This window comes from Macaca mulatta, chromosome 3 (assembly GCF_049350105.2).
Source record: "Macaca mulatta isolate MMU2019108-1 chromosome 3, T2T-MMU8v2.0, whole genome shotgun sequence".
NCBI lineage: Eukaryota > Metazoa > Chordata > Mammalia > Primates > Cercopithecidae > Macaca > Macaca mulatta.
Window position 1 is genome coordinate 35424421 of NC_133408.1, and position 21696 is coordinate 35446116.

General features: G+C 60.7%; 1 protein-coding gene across 1 annotated transcript in view; it reads right to left on the reverse strand.

Moving 5' to 3' along the window:
* The window catches only part of INTS1 (integrator complex subunit 1), a 34833-nt gene extending 17052 nt beyond the window's left edge, over positions 1–17781 (reverse strand). The window contains exons 1-21 of the mRNA XM_015133155.3: positions 17722–17781; positions 17306–17404; positions 16305–16595; positions 13293–13489; positions 13007–13144; positions 12600–12759; positions 12383–12488; positions 12103–12289; positions 11826–11971; positions 11478–11619; positions 10191–10367; positions 9278–9386; positions 8261–8381; positions 7613–7690; positions 6572–6729; positions 5863–5959; positions 2404–2495; positions 2161–2221; positions 958–1155; positions 518–647; positions 120–299 (exon numbers count right to left, since the gene is read on the reverse strand). Of these exons, the coding sequence (XP_014988641.3) occupies positions 120–299; positions 518–647; positions 958–1155; positions 2161–2221; positions 2404–2495; positions 5863–5959; positions 6572–6729; positions 7613–7690; positions 8261–8381; positions 9278–9386; positions 10191–10367; positions 11478–11619; positions 11826–11971; positions 12103–12289; positions 12383–12488; positions 12600–12759; positions 13007–13144; positions 13293–13489; positions 16305–16595; positions 17306–17363 (2826 nt within the window). The 5' untranslated portion in view covers positions 17364–17404; positions 17722–17781. The remainder of the gene's footprint in view (positions 1–119; positions 300–517; positions 648–957; positions 1156–2160; positions 2222–2403; positions 2496–5862; positions 5960–6571; positions 6730–7612; positions 7691–8260; positions 8382–9277; positions 9387–10190; positions 10368–11477; positions 11620–11825; positions 11972–12102; positions 12290–12382; positions 12489–12599; positions 12760–13006; positions 13145–13292; positions 13490–16304; positions 16596–17305; positions 17405–17721) is intronic.
* Positions 17782–21696: the final 3915 nt, after the last annotated feature.

The window sequence follows — 21696 nt, forward strand, 5'->3', positions numbered from 1 at the left end:
GGCCAAGGGCGCCCTTGGGTGGGCGGCCCTGACAGGGGTGTGCGGTGAGAGGCGGGTGGGCTGAGGGGTGGGCAGCCCTGACAGGGGTGCGGGGTGAGAGGCGGGTGGGCAGCCCTGACCTGCCGCTTCTTGGCCTTCTGCTCCTTGCTCTCGCCCTCATCGTCCTCCTCTCCGGAGGCAGCATCGTCTACAGCATCGTGCAGCAAGAACTCACACAGACACTGCACGGGCAGCACATCCAGGGAGCCCTCGCTGGACTGTACCAGGTCCGCCAGCCAGGGCATGGACTGCGAGGAGGCCTGGGCAGGTGACAGCAGCCCCCGCTCAGCGCCTTCTGGGCCCAACACCTGCCGCCAGCCCCCTAGGCGACCTTGGAGCCGGAAAGGGCAACACACAGCAGCCAGCTCATGGGCCTGGCATCCAGGTGTGTCCTGCCCACTTCTGGCCACCAAGGCCTCCGGAAGGCTCTGGGCCTCCCGAGACTGCCATCTCTACCTCCTGGAGCCTCTGAGCTCACCTGCCGCTGGATGATGTGGAGGAGGAAGTCGGGGTTTCGGCTGCGGCACAGGAGGTGCCCGAGGCGGAGGGACTGGTTGAGGCTTTTCACTTGATCCAGGATGTGAGGGGGAGGCCTCCGAGGGGGCCCTCTGAGAGTCACAGAGGACATGATGTGTCAGCACGCCCTGAGCGGATCACCCCCAGAACACCCCCCCCTCCCATCCTTGCTTCGAGGGGCAGCCGACAGCCCGAGATAGGCGACCCGTCCTGACCTGGGATGTCCCCAAGGCCTGGCCCCACAGCAGTAAGCCAGGGACATGGAGATGGGGCTCCACAGGCCATTTAGGGTCTGCCGCAGTGCAGTCAGTTCCGCCTGCTCCTTCAGCCTCTGTCCCACCCACACCAACCACCCATAGGTCCTGATGGCAGGCGTGGGGCAGGGCTGTGTGGGCTGCATACTGGGGGTCCAGGCTGGTGAGCTGCGACAGGAGGAGGCTGCTGCTCTCAGTGATGGTCTGCTTGGTAGACGCGGCTGCCAGGTGCCCCTCGAAGGCCAGGATCTCCTGCTTCTCCCGCTGGGCAGTCTGCAGCTCACGGTTCATCATCTCCGTCCGGGTCTCCTCATCCGTCAGGGTGCACGGCGGGTAGGAGTAGTTGCTAGGGCCAGAGAGAGGAGTGTGTCACCCTGTCCCCCACGAAGGGCTCACTCCCAGCAGACCACGCTCAGGGTTAAGAAGGGTCAAAACCCCTGTGGCCGCTGCTGCCTGCTGCACAGGAGTCAGGAGCACAGGGCGCCCGGGAGCATCCATAGAGCTGTCAGAGCACGGCGAGAAGCCATGGCGCTGCCCCGAGGTGCGGTCCAGCCACGGCCTCGTCCTCCACAGGCAGCATGTCGCCCTTACCAGAGCCAAGGCCGCAGCATCAGAACCCGGCCTCCTCCCGGGCCGCCTCCCGCCCACGCCACCCACGCCGGGAGCACAGCCCAGTATGACAGCCACGCAGGCTCCGCCCACCCATCCAGGGACTGACCTGCAGGGCAGGGACTCTCTGCCTACAGAGGCACATATGGCTTTGGCGTGTTCCTATACCCAACTCCCCATGGCTGCTCTAATCTGAGCTCTGACCCCAAGGCCCCAAAGTCAATCTGCTCCTTCAGAGGTGGGGGAAGCAGCTGTGCCTCCCACCTCAGGACACACACACGCCCACTCCCCACAACGCACAGGCAGACACATGCCCGGTCACCCCAAAGCCACGGGCAGACACATGCCTGGTCCCCCCAAAGCCACGGGCAGACACACGCCTGGTCCCCCCCCAAGCCACGGGCAGACACACGCCCGGTCACCCCAAAACCATGGGCACACACATACCCGGTCCCCACAAAACCACAGGCAGATGCACGCCCGGTCACCCCAAAACCACGGGCACACACACGCCCGGTCTCCCCAAAACCACAGGCAGACACACGCCCAGTCCCCACAAAACCACAGGCAGACACACGCCCACTCCCCACAGCACAACAGCCACACACACACCTGATCCCAATGACACACACCTGGTCCCCACAATACCTGCTCCCCGCCCCAGGCTCCCCGAGGGGACGAGAGGACTCACTTCAGGCCCTGCTCCCCGCCCTGGGCCCACCGAGGGGACGTGCGGACTCACTTGGTCATCACCATCTCCATGAGCATCTTCAGGGTCGGGTACTCCTCCCACGCAGCCAGGCCTAGGGAACCGGAGGGTGTGGGGCTGGCCAGGCTCCCCGGGCACCAGGCATGTGACCCCGCCCTCTCCCAGCTCCTCCTCTCGTCCCCAGCTGGGTTCATCCCAAGTCCCAACAGACAAACTGCCCCAAAAGAAGGACCAGCAGGGCCATGCGTGTGCCCGCGGCGGCCAGCAGGGGCTCACCGATGTTCTCTGGGTTGAATGCCGCGACGACCAGCAGGAGGGGCCAGGCCTTCCAGTAGAGGGTGGAGATAGCGAGGTTTGGAGGCTGGTACCTGGAAGGCAGGGGCGCCCCGGTCGGGTCCGGCACACCAAGCTCAGCGCCAAGGATTGGCCGGGCCAGGTGGCAAAGCTGGGGCAGGGACGGTGCTGGCTCCCAGCTCCTCTCAGGACTGCCCTCCAGTGACACCTGTCCAAGCACCTGTGTGAGCCTGGCTCTGGGCTCCCTGTCCAGGCCCGACTCCAGTTCCGTCCTTACCTTTCTAAGTCTCTGTTTCTCATCTATAAAACGGGAGCAGTGGTGGATACATAATACATGCTCATTAAGTGTCAGTGATTCTCATCTTCTACGTGAGATGACAGACACCACCCCGGGAACCATCGAGATAGAATTGTAACGATACAATTACATTAAAGTATGGGCCCCTCAGGTGAGGAAACAATCCTAACTATGAGACAGATGTGAATTGAGACACGAGCCACATGCGGAGGCTGCCCAGAGGGAAAGACCACACCAGAAAGCAGAGTGGGCAGCAGCTGCCGAAGGAGAGAGAGGCAGGAGGACCTCGACCGCGGCAGGAGCACCTCGACCGCGGCAGGAGCACCTCAACCGCGGCAGGAGGACCTCGACCGTGGCATCAGAGAGCACGCGAGGCTCGGGTGCAGCATGGGATTCCGAGGTGCATCCGACCAAAACTCCACAGCGCTGCTGAAACGGTGTCAGCTCTGGATAAACGGAAACCCCTGAAAAGGTGTGGGCTCTGGATAAAGGGACACCTCTGAAAGGGTGTCGGCTCCGGATAAGGGGAAACCTGCCCACGGGCACAGATCGCAGGGTGTGGCCTCACTGACACGGAGGGGCTCCCCAGACTGACCCATGATTCTACACTGTCTCAAAATCCCAGTCAGCTGTTTTGCAGAAATTGACAAGCTCACGCTGAAATTCACATGGAAATGCAAGGACCCAGAACAGCCAAAACAATCCTGGGAAAGAACAAAGTTGGAAAACGCACTTCCCAATTTTAAAACTCAGCCCTCATAGAGGATGGACACATACACCGACAGAACGGACGCGCAGACGGACAGAGCAGAGCTGAGTCGAGAGATCAACCCTCTCGCCTACACGCTACAAGAGTCCAGAGGTCAACCCTCATACTCAGGTGCAGACTGCCGAGAGCGCGCCAAGACAGCCCAAGGCACAGGAACAGCCCTCTCAACAACAGTGCTGCGACAACCAGAATCAACACCAACAGAATGAAGCAGGGCTGCACCAAACATCACACATCAAGCGGATGACAGGATCCAGAGACAGGGAGCGCCAAACTATAAGGTTCCCAGGAGAAAACGGGAGGAAGGCTTCGGGAGCGTGGGGCAGCCCCAGCATCCTAGGTACAACGTCAAAGCACACACAGTGGCAGCAGCACGAAGATGATTGGGCCTCCCCAAAGGTGAGCTCTGTGCCGCGTGGGTCCACAGAACGAAGTGAGGGTCCAGGAACAACCCACATGGGTGACTACGACACGGAGCCAAAAGACCGTCATCAGGGAAAGACAGGCTTTCAACAACGGTGCCAGGACAGCTGGATGTCCGCACACAGAGGAATGAAGCCGGACCCCAGCCTCACACCATAAAAACTAAATCACAATGGCTCAAAGACCTGAATGTAAGAGCTGGGATGATAAAACCCTTGACAGAAAACACAGAATTAAATCTCCATTATCCTGAACTAGGCAATGGTTTCTTAGATATGACACAAAAGCACAGAAACCAAAGATAAATAGGTAAAACTGGATTTGCTCAAAATTGAAAACTTCTGGCTAGGCGCAGTGGTTCATCATACCTGTAACCCCAATACTTTAAGAGGTCAAGGCAGGAGGACTGCTTGAGCCCAGGGGTTTGAAAACAGCCTGGGCAACAAAGTGAGGCTCCATCTCTGCAGACACTAAAATTAGCTGGACATGGTAGCACATGCCTATAGTCCCAGCTACATAGGAGGCCAAGGCAGGAGGATCACTTGAGCCAGGGAGGTTGAAGCTGCAGTGAACTGTGACTGCACCACTGCACTCCAGCCTGGGTAACAGAGCAAGACTCCGTTCCCCACAAAAAATGGAAAATGCAAACCGAAACCACTGTGAGATACCGTCTCACCCCGGCAGGACGGCTCTGCTGAGAAACAGCCATGAGTGCGAGCGAGGATGGGATGGAGACCGGGAATGATCATGCAGCGCTGGCGGTGATCCAAGTGGGAACTCAAGGTGGGGGCAGCCGCTGGGGAGGGTCTGACAGAGCCTCAGTTAAACACCTGGCCCAGCAACCCCACTCCCAGCCACCTGCTCAAGAGAACTGAAGACACGTCCACACAGACTTGTCCACACACGCTCATGGCAGCACCGTTTGTCAGCAGAGGAGTGGAAGCAGCAGGCATGGTCTGTCCACACAGTGGGGCACCGTCAGCCACAAGGAGGACTTTGATACTGCCTCACGCTACAGCACAGGCGACCCCGGAAACAGCACACCCGGGAAAGAAAGCTGGTCACATGAGACCACGCACGGTAGGATACCGTTTACAGAAAACGCCCAAAAGGCCACTCTACAGAGATGACAGCAGGTGAGCGGCTGCAGTGGGAGGAATGAAGAGTGACGGCTGGTGGGAATGGGGTTCTTTTGGGGGGACCAAAGAAGGTTCTACAATTAAATTACAATGAAGATTGTACAACCTGTGAACATCCTGAAAACACGGAACTGCACACTTTAGATGACACGTGTGTGAATTCTCTCTCCATAAAGCCGTGAAACACAGAGCATAAACTCGTTGCGTGAAAAATAATACACATATGTTAAACACAGGAGAAAAAAGTATGACTGAGCTGGAGACACGGGGGAAGACAACGGGGAAACGGCCCACTGGAACCCAGGTAAGGGTGGGACTCGGGCCCAGCCAGTCAAGGCCTGCAGTGGCCTCACTGGTCTCTGGAAACAGGTCACCAGCAGACCTGTGAGGTCAGCAGGGTGCGGGCTTGTCCAGGAGGGAGAGGGGAGCGGGGCGCGGGCTTACCCGGGAGGGAGCGGAGAGAGCGGCACGGGCTTACCCAGGAGGGAGCGGGGAGCGGAGAGAGCGGCGCGGGCTTACCCGGGAGGGAGTGGGGAGCAGGGCGCGGGCTTACCCGGGAGGGAGTGGGGAGCGGGGCGCAGGCTTACCCGGGAGGGAGTGGGGAGCGGGGCGCGGGCTTACCCGGGAGGGAGTGGGGAGAGCGGTGCGGGCTTACCCGGGAGGCAGTGGGGAGTGGGGAGTGGGGAGCGGGGCACAGGCTTACCCGGGAGGGAGTGGGGAGCGGGGCGCGGGCTTACCCGGGAGGGAGTGGGGAGTGGGGAGCGGGGCGCAGGCTTACCAGGGAGGGAGTGGGGAGCGGGGCGCGGGCTTACCCGGGTGGGAGCTGTATGTTTTCGGGGTGATGGTAGGTGCACAGGTTCAGAACGGCGTCGATCAGCTGGGTCCTCCCCACCTTCAGCACCTCCACATCTAAGACCAAGAACCACGCACAGGTTCTGGAGCTGCTCACAGACCATCAGGCACAGGCAGCGAGGGGACAGGCCCTGCTCGCGTGGCATCGGGGTGGGGTGGGGGATGCCGCGGGATGGGGCGCAGGCCTGAGCAGGGGAGCTGGGGGAAACAGGGCTTCTCACTGGGACACGAAGCACACTTTGCTCTGGGGCTCTGGGCCACACCCGGGCTGGGTCTAGAGAGCTGGCAGGGTTGCCAAGGGAGGGTAGGGAGGTGAGGACGGGGGTGTGGCCGGCAGGGTGGGGACCCGCAAGCCCCCGGGGAAGAGCCAGGCGAGGTGCGAGCTGGATTTAAAATCACTCTAACAGCCTCCTAAAGGAGGTGATGTGCCAGTTCCAGGACAAATTCCAAAACACGGGGCAGTGACTGCATCACTGCCAAAGACACGCGCTTCTAAATTCCTAAGGGACAGATGCGGAGAAGGCGGGTCCCCAAGCCTCCCGGGGACCCAGGGCCCAGCTGAAGCGCAGCTTTGTGGAGTGCCCCAGAGATGCGTGCCAGTGCCGGGGTTTCTGCAGGGACAAGGGGAGCAGAGCCCAGCACAGGGGCCATCCCCTGGAGAAGCCATACCATCCGCCTGCACGGCCGCCGCCCGCTTCACCAGGTGGTCGGCGAGCTCCATGGCGTCTGCCGGCCCGAGCGGGAGCTCCCGGGACAGCCCGATGACCAGGATGCGCATCAGCGTGTCCTCCAGGATGGGCACCTCGGAGCACAGGCGCAGGAAGAAGCTGCGGGGTGGGGGGAGGCGTGACTCCCTGCGGGCTACCCACACCTGCCGGACCTGAGGGGCCGAGGTCAGGCCAGCCTTTCCCTCAGAGCCCACGGGCTGGCGGCAGAGGGCTGCTGCTGCCCCTCCAACCTGAGCCTCCCTTTGCAGGACAGGAGCCCCGGCTCTAAGTCTCGCCTGGGCAGGGGGAGAAGGGGAGGTTACCCCCACCCCGAGGCCTTTGGGGCTACACACACAGTCACTGGTTCCTATGGCCACCACATGGGAGGCTCTGCCACCCCACAGAGGCCAAGATGTTTCCTGCTGTCAAGGAGCCGGGAGCCAGGTGGCAGAGATGACCCCTCCACCTCTAAAGCCTGACGGGGAAAGCCGCAGTGAAGGTGAGGAGAGTGCCCAAGGCACGAGATGGGCGCAGGGTGAACCAGCAGCAGCCCCAGGCGGGGATGGAAGGGAGCGTAGGCCAAGAACCCACAGGGTCACCCACGGGACTTGAAGGGGGACAGAGTTGTGAGGCCAGCTGGCTGGGGAAGGACAGTGTGCAGCTGTCTGGACAAAAGCAGGGGCAGACTGCATTTGGGACCACGTAGAGGGTGGAGTGCCTGTGGACGCCCTGGGAAGCATCTGGAAGGTGGGAGTTTGGGGGAGGCTGTGGCTGGGGCTTAGAGTCACATGGACACAGGCAGCGGCTGAATCCTTGCAGTGGCGCAGGAACGCCAGCATGGCAGTGAGAGAAGGCACCCAGGGTTGTGGAGGAGGGACAGGATGGTGACGTGACCTTGAAAACAGCGGTCCAACTCCCACTGACCCCTCCTGCTGCAGCCAGTCAGGCACCCCCCAGCCCTGCCCAGCCCAGCCCACAGGAGCCCAGGAGGCAGTACACTCACTTGCGGTCACTCTCTGGTGGCCAGTTGTCCCACTTGTAGTAGGTCTCCGGCTGCTCTGTGAACAGCACCTTGTGCAGGCTGGGCAGGCAGAGAAGGGCCCTCAGTCACGACGTGGGTGCTCAGGGAGTAGCCTGTTAGTTCCAGGGAAGGGACCCCGCTCCCACAGGCCCAAGCGCTCAGAGGCGGGGCTGCCTGATGCCAAGTTCAGCACCTCCTCACAGCACCACCAGAGAGCCCAGGGACCACTCACGGGGCTGCCGGGCTGGACAGCACCCGACCGTCCTTTCTAAAATCGCTGCAGAGAAATGCAGGCCCGAGCCTGACAGCCCCACCCCAATCAAGGCAGAGGCCCCACGGGAGGCTCCAATGTACACAGGGTGACATGCCTGCAGCGTGACGGCTGCTGCTGTCCACAGAGAGGGGACAGGCTCCCGTGTGGGGCCCTGGCTTGTCCCAGCTCAGTGGGGTGTGGGGCAGGGGCTGTGAGGGGCCCTGGCTTGTCCCGGCTCAGGGGGGTGTGGGGCAGGGGCTGTGCGGGGCCCTGGCTTGTCCTGGCTCAGGGGGGTGTGGGGCAGGGGCTGTGTGGGGCCCTGGCTTGTCCCAGCTCAGGGGGGTGTGGGGCAGGGTTGCGCGGGGCCCAGGCCGCACCAGTGCACGTAGTCCTTGGGGGCGAGCTTGCTGATGGAGGGGACCACAGTGTGAAGCCACCAGACAGCATCCCGCTGGATGGCGGCGATCTGGTTCTGGAACGAGCGGAGTACTTCCAGATCTGCAACAGACACACAGCTTAGTGGCCCATCCAAGCCACAGGCTGAGGGGCCACAGGATGCAAGCCACGGGCTGAGGGGGCCACAGGATCCAAGCCACGGGCTGAGGGGGCCACAGGATCCAAGCCACGGGCTGAGGGGGCCACAGGATCCAAGCCACGGGCTGAGGGGGCCACAGGATCCAAGCCACGGGCTGAGGGGGCCACAGGATCCAAGCCGCGGGCTGAGGGGGCCACAGGATCCAAGCCAGGGCTGAGGGGCCACAGGATCCAAGCCATGGGCTGAGGGGCCACAGGATCCAAGCCATGGGCTGAGGGGCCACAGGATCCAAGCCATGGGCTGAGGGGCTACAGGCACCCCTAGGGTTCCAGCTCAAGGCTGGCACTTGGGAGGGGGTAACTCAGGGCACCCCCAGCTTCTGGACCATTCCTGGCTGGAATAACACCCCAGGGAGCATGGAGTAACCCTGACACACACGTGGGTGACCGGAATCCTCGTGTCTCGAGTGACTCGCTCCAGTCAATGGCTGAGAGGGCTTCTGCAGCCCAGTCTTCCTGCAAACCCACAATCAAACACCCAGACTGCCCCAAACACCACCTCCCCTCCCCTCCCACCCACGGCTGGGGCCACCATGCCTGCAGTGTCCCCACGCTGGGCCAGAGCTGGAGCACACAAAGGACACTCAGGGAGAACAGGGCCTGATCCTGCAGCTGGGGTGAGGTCTGGATGGACAGGAACCGGGAAGGCAGCTTCCAGGCTCTGTGTCCCTGAGTGGCTGTGCTGTGGGACCGCTCCTCCTGGGCGGTCAGAGGACAGTGCAGCCACAGAGAACCACCAGCCACCAGCCTGGACCTGAGACCCCCCACCGAGCAAGGCCGGGCCACCCCCGAGTCCTTACTCCTCTTTTCTCCTTTGTCCCAGGCGATGCCAGCCTCCTTCACCTGCGCCGTGATGCCCAGCATCATGGACACGGCCAGCACGTCGGTGATGTGCACCACGAAGCGTTCCTGCAGGCACAGCACGAGGTCTGATGCAGGAAGGGACACCCGGAGCCCCACTCCACACGCACGCGGGCGCAGCACGCGGTCTGCATCCAGAATGGACACCCGGGAGCCCCACTCCACACCCACATGGGCACAGCACGGGGTCTGTATCCAGAATGGACACCCGGGAGCCCAACTCCACATACACATGGCGCACACGCACACACTTGCACACTTGCACACGCACACACACAAGCAGGGATCCAGAGAGCGCCCAGGAGGACCAGTTGGGAGGGGTCTGACAGGAGGGGCACCAGGCCGGTGACTCAAAAGGTCCTGTCTGGCCACGGGAGGGAGGTTCAGTCAACAGAGATCCACAAAGCCCCGTTCGCAAAACAGGCCACCCCAGCAGGCTGGCTGCCAGTTGGCTGCAGGGACCTGGCATCTCTGTGATCCGCTCTCACTGTGCCTTCCAGCATCAGCTCCCTCTGCACCCCTTGCACAGTCTCCAACCCAGCCAGGCAGCCCGCGGCCCCGCCCTGCCTCCCTGCCCACACACTCGCCTTCCTCCCGGCAGCAATCCGTCCCACCCAGCCCAGGGGTTGCCGGTTCCCCCGCACCTGGTCAGCGCCCCCTGGGTCCTCACACAGGACGGAGCCCATGCTACCCTCTGGGATGCATGGCTGCAAACAGCCTCACTCAGCCCCATACCCACGCTCAGCCAGAGCACCCGAAGGGGCAGAATGTGCGTGGGACCCAGGGCGAGGGGGATGGTGGCACATGGGACCTGCAGTGAGGGAAAGGCGCCCCAGCGGCAGGGGCTGGCACCTTGAACTCCATCTCCAGGTATTGTGGCTCCTTGCGCTCCTGCATGAGCCCCAGGCAGAAGGCCTGGAAGTTGATCTCGTGCTTGGTCTGCTTGATGATCTCCCGCAGCAGGGCCCGCGAGGCCCGCAAGTAGTCGTCCTTGTTGGTCAGCAGGTCCTGGAACACCATGGCCAGGAACTGGGGCAGAGAGAGGCTGTGTGGGAGGCTGCCCAACGCTGCCGACCCCATCACAGGCCCCTCCAGGAGCACACGCGCCGGCTCCTTCCCACAGCACCCGTGGGGGTGGTGCCCAAGGATGCTGCAGCGGGTCTCAGGCAGTGCGGGGCATGGGGTGGCGGGCTCCTTGCTCTACTGGCTGCCAGCCCTTGGCGAGCGGGGGCCACATCTGATTCCCCTCTCGGCAACCGGCACGGGGGGAGTTGGTCCTCGTGAAATGAGGAGAAGGATTAATTAACAGACGCTGCGGGTGTGGGACACCAAGCGGCAGAGTCATAGAAGTGCGTGTGCCATCTCAGCCCAACCACGCGCCACAGGCTGAACGGAAACCAAAGATCACCACCCGAGATCTGAAAGGATGCACCCCCATCTCAAAATGCCGGGCTGCAAAGATGACAGCGCCGAGCCAGAGCGGCCGTGCCTGCCTCCCTCGTGTCTCACACGCCGCAGAGCCCACCGGGAGGCCTGACGTGCTAGTGGCAATGGGAGCATCTCCCCAGTCCGCTTCAATGGACACACGGGAATCCAAGGGTCCTACAGCCAGGGCTACAGGGACTCCTGCTTAACTGAGGGACCCACTGCACAGAAGGCAGTTCTGGGCCAGGCACAGGGGCTCACGCCTGTCATCCCAGCGCTTTGGGAGGCTGACGCAGGAGGACCACTTGAGCCCAGGAGTTAGAGGCCAGCCTGGGCCACATAATAAGACCCCGTCTCTACAAAAAATTTTAAAAACCACCTTATTATCCAAAGGCCAGAATGAGCTTGAGAAATAAAAATACAAGCGGGCAGGTCTGGGTCTTAGCTCAGAAACCTGGGTGGCTTTTAAGGCTCAGTGTGGCTCCCTCCTAAATGGACAGAGTGTCCGTTTCTGAGAAAGATGCTGGGCGCTGTGGCTGCACCCACTCTAGAAATGGCTCAACCTCATGCCCAAGTGAGTTTCAAAAGCTCCTTCCCGAGCCCCAAGAGCATTCTCCCACAAAGCCCCACCAATCCGTGGGCTTCCCCAGACGCCAGGTGTCTCTCCAGCCCGTAGCCCCCCATTCAGGTGTGGAGGGCAAGGCCTAGGCCCACCTTGGGCGCCAGGTCAGAGCTGTGCTGCAGCGCGGTGTAGAGGACCTGCATGTTGTTGGGGTTCCGGGCGCTGGAGAGCTCATTGAAGATCACCAGCTTGATGGTGCTGCCCAGGTTGTCCTTGTGCGCGCTCAGCAGCTCCCTGGGTGTGGGAGCCAGGCAGGTGAGGGTGCAGGCCCCGTTCCCGCTCTGCCTGCACCCCCGCTCTGCCCCTGCCCACCACTTCGCCCACACCCCTGCTCTGCCTGGCACCCCGCTCCGCCCGTACCCCCGCTCCGCCCCTCACCCTGCTCCCCCCGCACCCCCGTTCCGCCCCTGCCCGCCGCTCCACCCCTGCCCGCCTCGCACCTGATGCACAGCATGAAGTGGTTGAGGAGGACTTTGGGCTTGAGGCGGATCTTGATCAAATGTGAGATGACGTCCATGTCTTCAGAACCATGCGTGTTGCAGTTCATACAGACGGACATCAGCAGGTCCTGGGCCGGCCGGGTCAGCTGCGGGGCCGCGGAGGGAGCTGTGGGCTCACGGCCACCCCGGTTGTGGGACCACACAGAGCCTGCCCCCACCCCCTGCCGGGCACTCCTGCCCCACCACCCCCGCGACCCCGCCCCAGGCACCCCCGCACCTTGGGGTTCTGCAGCCACATCTCCAGCTTCTGCACCGCCAGCAGCCGCACCTCCTTGTAGCCGCAGGTGGAGGTGAGGAGCCGCAGGAGGTTCCTGGAGACGTTGTCAATGGGCTGGCGCCGGTTCAGCTGGTCCCGCAGCATGTCCAGGACGTACTCCTCCACACTCTCCGCGAGCTCTTCGTACCTAGGTCAGAGAAGGGAGCAGGGAAGGAGGAAGGCAGCCCCGAGGCACCTGTCCCAACCACCTCCCACTGGGACCAGGCGGGCACGCAGCTACCTGGGCATGAGCTGACCCTCCTGCTCGGGGCTCAGTTTCTCCTCTGCGATCAGCAGCTCCGTCTGGCTGTCCTCCTCCTCCGTGAGGGAGGGGTGTGGGCTGCTCCCTGCAGACCAAGGAGAGGGCTCCATGCAGCGCCTCCCACCCGCCTGAACTCCCAACCCTCCCCTGCCCTGGGGCTGGACACCCGCCCTCCCCAGCCGGCAGTGTCTCTCACCCGCGCCCAGGTCGCCAGCGCCGCGGCCCGCCTCCCCCTGCAGCAGCACACTCCTGGGGGGCATTCTGGTGTTGAAGGCCGTCTGGATGTTGTCCACAAAAGTCTTACAGTGAGGGCTGTCCACCCAGATCCGCTCCCCCAGGGAGTCCTCGATGTACACCTGTGTGGGAGCCACACCCTCAGCCCCGAGCCCAGCCGGGCAGCCAGGCTGGAGAATGTCTGCCTGCGGCCCAGGGACTGGGCGCCCAGGCGGCCCTCTGCAGCTTCTGGGTGCAGAGGGGACTGTGCCATGACCATCGGCGCTGTCAGACACAGTCCTCTGAAGAGAACACCCTCCTGCTTTTCTCCCGCCCCCGCCCCGCCCATGGCCCTCTGCTGTCTTCACCGTCTGGGGAGAGGCCACTCACCTTGACAAAGATCTCGGGCCAGTTCTCGTCCTCCTCGTAGGCGGCCATGAGGAGGTTACAGGCCAGCACGGACACCAGGCTGTTTCCCTTGGCCTTGAAGTTGATGGAGGCGTCCCGCCGCAGGAGGCTGCACAGAGCCTGCCAGGGAGGGTGCATGTCACGTGGGAGCCTCGCTGGCCCCAGAGGCAAAGCTGGGGTGGGCCAGGCAGGACACTGAAGGGGGAGGTGAGGAAGGAAGCCGAGGGCCCCAGCCCTACTCGCCTCCCGCCAGGGGCCCGGCTCGCACCTCGATGACGCCCTCGGTGGCGAAGATGTTGGGCTTAATCTTGGCCAGGTACATGAGGCTCAGGTAGAGGGTGCTGTCGGGCTTGGCGCGGGTGACCTTCAGCTGCTTCACGGCCCCGCACAGCACGCCCTCGATCCTGTCGTCGTTGCCTTCCAGCTCGGCCGCCTCGATCTCGTCCAGCAGCACCGTGGGCAGCACTGGCCGGGGCAGGTGGTACAGTCAGAGCAGGGACAGGGCAGGGTCGCCCCAAAGCCTTGGGACACCGGTAAGACCACGAGGAACCCGGAGCTCTCAGGGTCGGCGCTGCCATGGACCAGCCATCCACCCTCAGGAGAGTTCCCACAGGGGACAAGCACCCCACCAGATGGTCCCCTCAACACAGCAGGCTGCCCCACAGGCCTCAGCACTGGCCCTCCAGACACTCCAGTCCTGGCTCCACTGTGTCCCACATGGCTACCCCGAAGGCTACAGACATTCCCAGCAAGTCAGGCAACCTGCAGCCTTACTTTCCACTGAATCGCGGCTCCACTGAATACTTTCCACTGTGGACCACGGCACAGCAGCCCTCTCTTCGCACCTGCCCCGGCTCCAGTCTCCAGCATGCTCTTCTCCCCTTTTCCCCCCCTCTTTCCATGGGTGCTCGACTCACAACCTTCCTCCAGACGAGTGCCTGACCCTCCCACAACCTCCGAGGAGTACCAGGGCCAGCACACAACTTTCCTCTCCTCATGTCTGCCACTGTTGGATCGGAGGTTTTCTCATTTTCATTCTGATTCTTCTCTGACCCAGGAGTTTTTAGGACTGTGTTTTAAATATCCACACACAGCCGGGCATGGCGGCTCGCACCTGTAATCCTGCCATTTTGGGAGGCTGAGGTGGGTGGATCACCTGAGGTCAGGAATTCGAGACCAGCCTGGCCAATACAGTGAAACCCTGTCTCTACTAAAAATACACGTTAGCCAGGCATGGGGGTGCATGCCTGTAATCCCAGCTACTTCGGAGGCTAAGGCAAGAGAATCACTTGAACCTGGGAGACGGAGGCTGAAGTGAGCCGAGATCGTGCCACTGCACTCCAGCCTGGGGACAGTGCAACACTTCGTCTCAAAAAATAAATACATAAGCCGGGCACGGTGGCTCACGCCTGTAATCCCAACACTTTGGGAGGCAAAGACAGGTGGATCACGAGGACGGGAGATCGAGACCATCCTGGCTAACACAGTGAAACCCTGTCTCTACTAAAAATACACAAAATTAGCCGGGTATGGTGGCGGGTGCCTATAGTCCCAGCTACTTGGGAGGCTGAGGCAGGAAAATGGCGTGAACCCGGGAGGCAGAGCTTGCAGTGAGCCGAGATTGTGCCACTGCACTCCAACCTGGGCTACAAAGCAAGACTCCGTCTCAAAAAAAAGTAAATAAAATAAAAATAAATAAAAAGTAAATATCCACACAGACATGTGGACAGAGGCATTGTAATCCACCTTAACTGCACCTGGGACAAAGACTTGAAAGAAATTTCCTAATGCCCTGAGATAAGCAGGGGGGAGAAGTGGGCTGCCAGCACGGAGGAACGGCCTGGGACAGATACCACAAATGGCTGGAAGCAGCCATCTCTGTTTTGCGAGAATAATACTGTAAAGCGATCTACCACTCAGAATATGCTTTTCACAACCACATCTCCTGTCATCTTCAAAATCTCCTTTCTACGGGAGGTGGTGATAAAAATAAATAAATAGATAAATAAAACACCCAGCAGCCGGAGGCCGAGAACTCGGGCCGGGGTGGGGCCTGTGGTCTCTGTCCTCGATCCTCACTGGCACCAGCAGCCCAGTGACAGGCCTCATGGGACGTCTGAGACTCGACCTCCTAAAGCAGCCCCCCAGCTGTGCCATCCTGGGCTGTTTGCCCCCAGGACTCCCTGATGCCAAATGAGTCCAGGACAAACACTGCCCACAGCGTCCAGCCTCGGCTATCACTAGCGTGTGCTGCCCAGGCCAGGCCTCCATTCCCTGGGCACGGTCCATTGTCTGCTTAGCACCTCCCTTTCCTGCCTGCCCCAGTTTCATTGCCTGTGCTTCCAGGCCTGAGCCCACACTGCAACTCCCTGCCAGGCCTCCTCCGTCCCAGGGCCGTCAGGGACTCACTCACAGGCTTGCACTGCAGCAGCCTGATCCCTCCGACGGCAAGGCCACAGCCCACAGCCCACAAGTCCCCTGGGCCCTGTCTGGCACAAAACTCAGTAATCAGAGGTGGCGTGGCTTGAACAGACACCTCACTACCAAAGTCATCAGGACGCTTGTTCTTTTTGACTACCACAAAGAAATTACCCAAAAGAAATGCTCCCACAGAAACAAAATACTGCAGACCACGAGGCTTGCTGGGGCTGGTGTGACAGCTGCCAGAGTGACTCCCAGGAAGTCATGGAGCCTTGAAAGATGGTCGTTGGGAAAATGGTGCAGAGGAGCAGGGGCGATTCTAGGCACACAGTTAAAGGCATTTCTGTGAGAAGTGAATTGTAAAATTTACATTTCCTGTTGATGTATTTACTGTTCTGCTACTTTTCAACTGAAAACAGGGAACGGATGAACTCTTCCCTGTTGGTAACCAGGAGGGAAGGAGGAACCAAGTACATATCGCCTCCGCTCAGGTTGAGAGAGGAACGCACCAGGGCGCGCGACCTTGAGAACACGCACCTAGGGTGTCACCAGGCCCGGTTTACCCCCAGGGCTCAGACAGTGCCCATCACAAAGGGGGCGTCCAACAGAGACATGAGACACTCAACGGGGGAGTGACCCGGCTCTTGAAGGGCAGCCACTGGCAGTTCAGGACGCAGACGCACACACAGGGTAAGGGCACCTACATAAGAAGCACTTCAAAGAACAAGTCACAAACATCTGCTCTCCCAGAGGAGGTCGGCCATACAGGCAGCGCTAGGCCTGGAGGGGGCCTTCCCTGAACATCTGATGGATGGACGTGCTGAGGGGCGTTCTCAGGAGAAGTCCACAGACTCATTACCTTCAATTGGCACCACAGATGGCTCTTTAATCGACGGAGAAATGGCTCGTTTTTCTGCCACTGCAGCCTCAGCCAGGCGCCCCAGGGCACTCAGTGGGGGTGTGGAGGAGAGTTTGGGGCGTTTGGTGAGACCGGTGAGGGCCGAGGCACTGGACAATGCAGCCGCCGCATCCCGCTTGCGCTCAGAAGGCAGGCCGGAAGGGGCTGGCTTCAGCAGGGTGGATGCCGTTTTCGATTCATTGGCCTGACCCTTTGAGCCCAGAGCAATGAAGTCTCCCGGGGGAGGGTGCCCTGCAGAGAAAGGAGAGAGAAAACCAGGTACATTCCCAACACCCAAGGTGGAAAAAGACTGACTCCAACCTCCTGTTATGTCAGAGGGAATTAAACAACGGTCAGAGAAGGCAAGGAAGAAGCCAGAGCTCACTCAGCAGCCAACAGCTGAGCAGGCACCAGCAAGATATGCACAAGTGACGGTGGATAGTCACATAGCGCTAACCACAAACCAGGCCATCTCTGGTCTATCCAAAACAGTGTGCTTAGTACCCCCGCCCCGCCCAAGTTTCCGCAATAGGTGCCATTACCCTAACTTTACAGGGGAGAAAGGGACACAGAGAGGTTAAGCAATGTGTGCAGCGTTACACAGCAGGTGAGTGGCAGCTTTAAGCCCGGAGGATCTGAGCTGACAGTCTGGCTGCAGACCCCGTGCTACGCTACACTGTGCTCCCTCCTGCCTCCTGGCTGGGGAGACCCTTCCACTACTGTCAGCCGCCTTGCAGCTCAGCCTGAAACGAGATCACCGGGGTCCCGGAGGAAGTCGCCGCTGTCCCAAGCCTCCCAGGGACTCTCATAGCCGCTGAGGACCGAGAGCAGTGTTTCCAGATCCAATTCCTGGAAACAGCCGCGGCTGCGGAACAACCAAGCCGAAGGCAGGCTCCGGGGCAGTTGAGATCCCCAAAGACCCTCAAAGACCCCCGGGTTGCAGAGCGGGGAGAGAGACGCACCTGAGGGTTTGGCCGCGGCGCTGGGCCTGCGCACCGTGGTGGGCTTGGCCCGGTTCATCTTGCCGCGTCCCTAGCGGCTCCCGGCGGCTGCGGCGTCACCTGCGGAGGAGCCAGCGTGCGGTCATTCATTCATTCATTCACTCGCTCGCTCATTCGCTCCCTTACCGCACGGGGCTTGGGCGTGGGACCCGGGGACAGTGGTCCCGCGCCCGCCCGGAGGGGCGATGCTGCAGGAGCTGCAGGGACCCCGCCTCCCAGCCGCCCGGGAGCGGCTCAGTCTGGTGGCAGCAGGCGGCGCGGACGCCGAGCTGGAGGGGGCAGAACCATGAAGGACGGCCCCGAGGCCGGGCGGGGTAGCCGGGAGAATCAGGCGCTCGCCTGGCAATGAGAGCGCGCCCAGGCCGCGGCTCACTTACCTCTGGCCCATCGCGACTACAGCCCAGCCGCCGCCACCCGGCCACCCCGGAAACGGAAGCGGATCTCGCCACACTCAAGGGCCCGACTTCCGGAACAACAGGAAGCAAAATAGTGCGGCGGGAAGCGGGCCCAGGGGGAGGTGCGAGAGGCTCGCGGCGCCGGCCTGATGCCTGCAGCGCCCTCTGGCGGCGGGAGTGGCGGGCCCCGCGCGCACGTGGTGTGGTCCAGGTGGCTCCGCGGCGCGGGGCAGGCGCTGGCATCTCTATGCACAGGTAGTGCTGGCGTTGCGGAGGGACACACTCCAAGACGCACGGCGGGAGGGGCGGTGTCAGGGATCCGCGGATGCGTCAAGCGGCGGGTTCTGCACGTCCCGGGGGGCGGGGACGGCCGGGGCGCAGGCCCTGGTGAGGGGGAGCAGCCCGGGGGGCCCCCGGGGAGGGACTCTGTCTCAAAAAATAATAGCAGCTTTATTGAGATGGAACTCGTGTTCCACAAAGTTCATACTTTCCTTTTTCTTTTCTTTCCTTTTTTTTTTTTTTGACCCGGAGTCTGTCTCTGTTGCCCAGGCTGGAGGGCAGTGGCGCAATCTCGGCTCACTGCAACCTCCACCCCCCGGGTTCAAGCGATTCTCCTGCCTCAGTCTCCCGAGTAGCTGGGATTACAGGCGCCCGCCACCACGTCTGGCTAATTTTTTGGTATTTTTAGTAGAGATAGGGTTTCACCATGTTGGCCAGGCTGGTCTTGAACTCCTGACCTCAGGTGATCCACCCGCCTTGGCCTCCCAAAGTGCTGGGATTACTGCACCCACCCCGCCCCCCCCCGCCTTTTTTTTTTTTTTTAATAGAAACACTGATGGGAACAAAAATCAAAAGATACAAAAGATTATACAGTTGCCAGGTGTGGTGCTCACACCTGTAATCTCAGCACTTTGAGAGACCAAAGCAGGAGGATCAGTTGAGTTGGAGACCAGCCTGGGCAACATAGCAAGACTCCACCTGTACAAAAAAATAATAATAATTAGCTGGGCATGGTGGCATGAACCTCTAATCCCAGCCCTTTGGGAGGCCAAAGTGGGAGGACCACTTGAACCTAGGCGTGTGAGACCAGCCTGGGCAACATAGTGAGACTTTATCTCTACAAAAAAATCAAAAATAAATTATCCAGGCATAGTTGTGCCTGCCTATGCCCCAGCTACTCAAGAGGCTGAGGCAGGAGGATCTCTTCAGCCCGGGAGGTCAAGGCTGCAGTGAGCTATGATGGTGCCACTACACTCCAGCCTGGGCGACAGAGCAAGACCCTGTCTTAAAAAAAAAAAAGGCAGGGGAATCATCCAGTCAAAGGGTCTCCCCCGACCCCTGAGCAGCCGGTCCCTTCCCCTGGAGTCAGCCTCTGTTCTGATTTGTGTCCGTCTTCCTGGCTTGTCCGTGTGCGTTCAGGCAGCCACCCATGTGCCGACCTCTGCCTTGTCACCCTGCAGGTAGCGCACGGCTCCTCTTTTCTACGCCTGGCTTTTGCCACTTAACCACATTTTCAAGATCTGTTCCCAGCAGGGCACTGACTTGAACTCTGTCCCCCCACCGAGGGAGTCCTGAGTGCCGCCTGCCCGGTGTGTCCATCTCCCCACCCAGGGACGGCAAGGCGGAGATGGTCTCCCTGTGTCCCTGAAGTTGGGTGTGGCCGTTCGACCGTGGCCTCAGTGAGGCTCATGGCCCCAGGCTGCAGCCTGAGAACTGCTGTGTGACCCTCCGCGGTCTCTTCCCACTGCTGCGGGCATCAGCCGGGTCCCTGCATGACCCCAGGGGCTCCAGGGCCCTGCACCCTGCGCTGTGTGGGCAGCAAGTCCGGAAGGAGATGTCCATGGTGCCCATGGGAGGAGAGGCCGGTCAACCGTAGATCCCTGCTGGACACCAGACCGGGGCTGTGCAGCTTCATGCCTCCGCCATTTCTCAATCTGTCCCTCAGGGTAACTCTCTAAGGTGGAGGGGAGATCCGATGGGGTAATGCTTCCTCCTCCTGTCACCTGAATAGGAGCAGCCTGCAGGGAGCTTCCTCTGCCCTGCCACTTGTCTCTCCTTACCCTCTGACCAGCATCGCCGCCCCTGCATGCGGGGCCTATGCCTTCGGCAAATGCCCTCACCCAGGCCCAGGCCAGAACCTCAAGGTCGACCTTGATGACCTCCTCCTCCTCCTGAGTCAACCTTGACCACCTCCTCCCCCTCCTCCCGCTGCTCCTCCTTCTCCTTTTCCTCTTTCTCTTAAAGCTCAGGAGCCAACCTTGACCACCTCCTCCCCCTCCTCCTCCTCCTCTTGCTCCTCCTCCTCCTGCTCCTCCCCCTCCTCCTCCTCCTCTTGCTCCTCCTCCTCCTGCTCCTCCCCCTCCTCCTCCCGCTCCTCCTCCTCCCCTGCTCCTCCCCCTCCTCCTCCTGCTCCTCCCCCTCCTCCTCCTCCTCCTTGTCCTTCTCTTTCTGTAAAAACTCAGGAGTCAACCTTGACCACCTCCTCCCCCTCCTCCTCCTCCTCCTGCTCCTCCTCATCCTCCTCGTGCTCCTCCTCCTCCTGCTTCTCCTCCTCCTGCTTCTCCTCCTCCTTATCCTTCTCTTTCTGTACAACTCAGGAGTCAACCTTGACTACCTCCTCCTCCCTCTTCTTTTTCTCCTTCTCCTCCTTCCCCTCTTCCTCTTCCTCCCCCTCCTCTACCTCTTTGCCTTCCTCCTCCCTCTCCCCTTCTCTTTTTGAAACAGCTGTTTTGAGTTATGATTGGCGTCTGATAAACTGCAGGGGTGTAAAGGGTGGAACGGGTGCAGACTGCTGCGTGCTGACATTCGCGACATTCGCACACACCTGTGGCCCCATCCCCCATCCCTTCCAACCCTGTAACGAACATTCCCAAACCGCCCCTGCCTTGTCTCCAGGCCGCCAGGGCGCCACTTTCTGTCCCTGGAGAGGCGCTGTTGACTCTTCTGGGGTCTGTGTGAATGAAAGCCCACGGGGCGCGCTTGCTGGCTGGCTGCACCCAGTGTCTTTTTTTTTTTTTTTTTTTTGAGACGGAGTCTTGCTCTGTTGCCCAGACTGGAGTGCAGTGGCGCCTTCTCGGCTCACTGCAAGCTCTGCCTCCCAGGTTCACGCCATTCTCCTACCTCAGCCTCCTGAGTAGCTGGGACTACAGGCGCCGCCGCCACCCCGCCTGGCTAATTTTTTTTTTTTTTTTGTATTTTTAGTAGAGACAGGGTTTCATCGTGTTAGCCAGGATGGTCTTGACCTCCTGACCTCTTGATCCTCCTGCCTCAGCCTCCCAAAGTGCTGGTATTGCAGGCGTGAGCCACCGCGCCCGGCCTGGCATCATTATTCTGAGACTCAACCCGGCGCTGTGGGCACTGGTGGCTTCTGTCAGCTGCTGAGTGTCTCCCGCAGAATGGAGTCCAGATTCCAACGATGGCTTCTCCGCTGATGGCCCGGGCAGGACCGCGGGCATTCCGTCATCCTGGGGGGTGTGCAGAGTCTGCCCTGTGCTCCTCATCGACGTCTCCCCTATGAGTAATTAGCGTTTTCTCATCTTTTTTGTCATCCATATATCGGCATTATTGGTGTCTGTTCAAATTGTTTGCTCACTTTTTAAAAATATTTTTTACGGTCAGGCGAGATGGCTCACGCCTGTACAAATCCCAGCACTTTGGGAGGCCGAGGCGGGTGGATCACCTGAGGTCAGGAGTTCAAGACCAGCCTGGCCAACATGGTGAAACGTGATCTCTACAAAAATACAAAAATTAGCTGGGTGTGGTGGCACATGCCTGTAATCCCAGCTACTCAGGAGGCTGAGCGGGAAAATCGCTTGAACCTGGGAGGCAGAGGTTGCAGTGAGCCGAGATCATGCCATTGCACTCCAGCCTGGGCGACAAGAGTGAGACTCTGTCTCAAAAAAGAAAGTATTAAGAATGTAATTTTTAGGCCGGGCGCCATGGCTCATAATCCTAGCA